Genomic DNA, 3,327 nt, shown 5'->3' with positions numbered 1-3,327 from the left:
TTCTAGTAAAGCAAACAATCAGCCGAGCATGCCTATTCTTCTTCCGTGCTCAAATCCAATTCCTGCCACAAAGCCACCATCTCCATGTAATAATCAATTACTTCCCTATCTCCCTGCTTGTTTTGATAAAGTCTGGTTTTGATTTCTAAAATTTGGGAGGCATTCTCTGAATCAAAGTATGTGTCTCTAACTGCATCTCAAGCATCTTATGCGGTTGGCAAAAATTAAAGAATTTTATGAGTTCACAATAGAGAGCCATGCAGTCACCAAGGAATTTTATAAGTTCCACCTTTGCAAGCAGGCAACCTCGGTTGAGACTCGCTTCTTCACGTCTCCAGTCAAGTATTCCAATTTTCCTTTCCCGTCGATTACTAGTTTGACGGATTGGGTCCATTCTCTGAAAAATTTTCCATTTAATTTTTCTATCGTGAGTTGGAAGGATGAATTATCGACTCCTCCCAAACCCACGAAGGGGATGGTCTCTATTTCACCATCGTGTGACTCGGAGGTCATTGACCCCTTATTGGTGTCGACATTTTCTACCATTAGGTTGAGACTAGACTTGGCTCTAATACAATGAAAGTTTAGAGACTTGAAAATAGAGGGAATTTTTATATATTCTCATTGTGAATAGTACAACCAAGTGTCATATTTAATAGTACACAAGAAGGGTTAAAATAAGGAAAAAGCATTCCTAAATCCTAAATTTGCCTAATAATCTCCGAGAGTCATTCCTAATTACAATAATTACAATTTCCCTAAATACAACTGTTAATTATGGCAAATAAGATATTGTCATATCTTTGGGATTTCAACAAAACCCATTCATTCAACTGGCACTACTGGCTAATCCAATGGGGATATTAGCAAGGCTACATGCAAATTATAGAATTTATCAGTCCAATTCCAATGGAGAAATAACTGTAGATATAACAAATGGAGAATTTAAAAATGAATAATCGAAACCTGCTGAACCAAAGCCACAGTAGGAGCAAGGAAAATGAAGATGTTTTTCTGGGGTTTCTTTATCAAGTGACTCATCTCGTACATAAGCAAAACTGCAATATGTGTTTTCCCACAACCTGTTCCCAAATATACAATGACGTTCTCCTCCAATGCTTTTTTACAGAGGTCCATCTGATACCTTCAAAAAATAAATAAATAAATCGAGTGAGAGGTAATTAGGAATGCAGTTAATAAGATGAACATGAAACACACTTCACATGTGCCTTGTTTTCTAAGAACCAATGACAAGACCTCAAATTCAGCAAGATACCTCACAATTCGTCCCTGCTATAAAAGTTAACTAAAGACTTCCAAAACAGTATTAGCATCTTAGAATACTCTTTACATTTAATAACTTTGAATGCAGATTACTAACAGAATAATTTGAATTTATAAACAGAATCGACCTTATATGTCAATTCATTCTAGCTTGTACATCCAGTTGTTGGAAAAACAAAAAAGTTTGTTGCGCTTAATCTTGCGTTATTCTTCGGGATTAATATGGTGTTTCTTGGGCATACATTGACAGTAAACGCATTAATTGAGTAAGCTGTGAACAACACTTCTTACATTTTGTTTCCCACTATTAAAATGGAAAGAACAAGACTCCCCAATTAACTTAAAGCGTAGCAAAGAAAAATGTCTTTCAATCTCCTTCAAATTTAAATTTTCTTCTTGAAAATATCTATTGAGTGCAGTACAAACTTTCAGATTAGGCAAGCAAAGTAACTGAGAGAAACTTAAAAAGGAAGAAAGAAAAGTGCTTTTTAATTACTTCTGGCAATGTCCTAAGAAGCCGAGCAAAATAATTTTCTTAATCAAAGAGATCAACACAAAACAACGGCAATCGAACTGCCCACCATTTCTAAAATCTAATTCACATTGTTTTCTTTTCTTTATATTTCACTTCTTCAGCATTCCATCAATATGCTTTGTTTAATTACTTCAGAGTACACAAATCCAATTCAGTAGGCATCAAAAGACCTATTTTTCTTTTCAGTTTTTTATGTGATTTAACCCTTAACATCCTTGTCAGAGAAAACCTCATTAGTTGTTGTTCTTCCCATTTCCTTAACATCGTAAAAGAAAATTCAGATTCTTTTTCGAAAGTAGAAAATTCCAACACAGTTTTCATTTTAGGCAGAATTCAGAAAAGGGGGCCTGATCTTCGAACATCAATGTTGTATCACGTGCTCCGTCGATTGAACCACACCGAAGCATTTCATTCTTCTCTTATTTCCTCCTTTTATTAAAGAAAATCTTCTAATTTACACAACATGAACCGGAAAAAAAATTCAAAAAGAAAAAAAAAGGACAAAGATACGCCTTCATACAAACAAACGAAAATGGAAAATGGCATAGCAAATCAAGCAGCGTGAATAAATTTAAAAATGTACAAAAATTAAAAAAGAAGAGAAAAATGATTATACTTTCTAGCTTTTATTCTGGGATCCTTCACTTGTCTGTGAACTTCCCCACTAAGAGACAAAGTTGAGAGGCGCTCAGAAATCCCATTTTCTATCGACTCGCTTGACTGTGCAGTAAAGGCAGCGCCATTGTCCATGGCGGTTTCCGGAGGTGATCGGCGTTGGAGAGTGAATTGACTTGTCTTGACTCAACAGTTTCTGCGACAGAACTTTGCGTAAGAAGTGGGTCTTTAGGGCCTTTAAGGTGCGTGCACAGAAAAAGTAATGTTAACTTTGTCGGAGATTCATGCCATGGTGTTTGATTGCTATTTTTAAGTATAAATGTATTTTAAAATTATAAATTGATGTGAAATATGTGATTGAAAAATAAGGAAAAAATTTTGATTTATGTATGATATTATTTTAATAAAAAATTTGTGATTAAAAAAAAAAGAAAATTATATTTTAGAAAAAATGACTACCAAACGAATCCTATGCGACAGTAGTAATATTGCGAAGAATAATTTAATAAATCATTGGTCTATATTACACATCAATAATTATTATGTATAATTATTCATGCATTTTACCAAACTCACTGTCTCATTCATTTTTTATAGAATTTTGTTATTTGTACACGGACAGTTGACACGCCCCATGTACATTATTCTCACATGAGGAGGCTCACGCAAGCCTTTTTCATAAATCATTTAGACTTAAATCATTAATGACAATGATTTTAACCTAAATATATTTTGATAATATTGAAATGTTGGAGAACTAAAGTGAAATGATATTAAACTCAATCTTATTTTGATCATATAATTAGATTTTGATAGAATGAGTGTAAGTATATCAATATTGGACTTATTGTGTAGATTATAATTAAGGGAAAAATTCATAATTAAAACGATAA

General features: G+C 33.4%; 1 protein-coding gene across 1 annotated transcript; it reads right to left on the bottom strand.

Moving 5' to 3' along the window:
- Nucleotides 1-930: 930 nt before the first annotated feature.
- On the bottom strand, nucleotides 931-2,700 carry LOC111404197 (endoribonuclease Dicer homolog 4-like). The gene is made up of 2 exons (XM_023032968.1): nucleotides 2,436-2,700; nucleotides 931-1,144 (listed from the first exon to the last, which is right to left on the bottom strand). The coding sequence occupies exons 1-2, from the start codon at nucleotides 2,567-2,569 to the stop codon at nucleotides 946-948; spliced, it is 333 nt and encodes a 110-aa protein (XP_022888736.1). The 5' UTR covers nucleotides 2,570-2,700; the 3' UTR covers nucleotides 931-945.
- Between the last annotated feature and the right edge of the window lie 627 nt (nucleotides 2,701-3,327).

Source organism: Olea europaea, chromosome 11 (assembly GCF_002742605.1).
Source record: "Olea europaea var. sylvestris chromosome 11, O_europaea_v1, whole genome shotgun sequence".
NCBI lineage: Eukaryota > Viridiplantae > Streptophyta > Magnoliopsida > Lamiales > Oleaceae > Olea > Olea europaea.
This window is presented reverse-complemented; position numbering and strand designations above follow the sequence as displayed.

Excerpts from the sequence above, each read along its gene's own strand:
- LOC111404197 (XM_023032968.1), bottom strand. The coding sequence starts at position 2,569 with ATGGACAATGGCGCTGCCTTTACTGCACAGTCAAGCGAGTCGATAGAA. Across the intron at positions 1,145-2,435 it reads CCCAGAATAAAAGCTAGAAA|GTATCAGATGGACCTCTGTA; the intron begins GTATAATCATTT and ends TATTTTTTGAAG.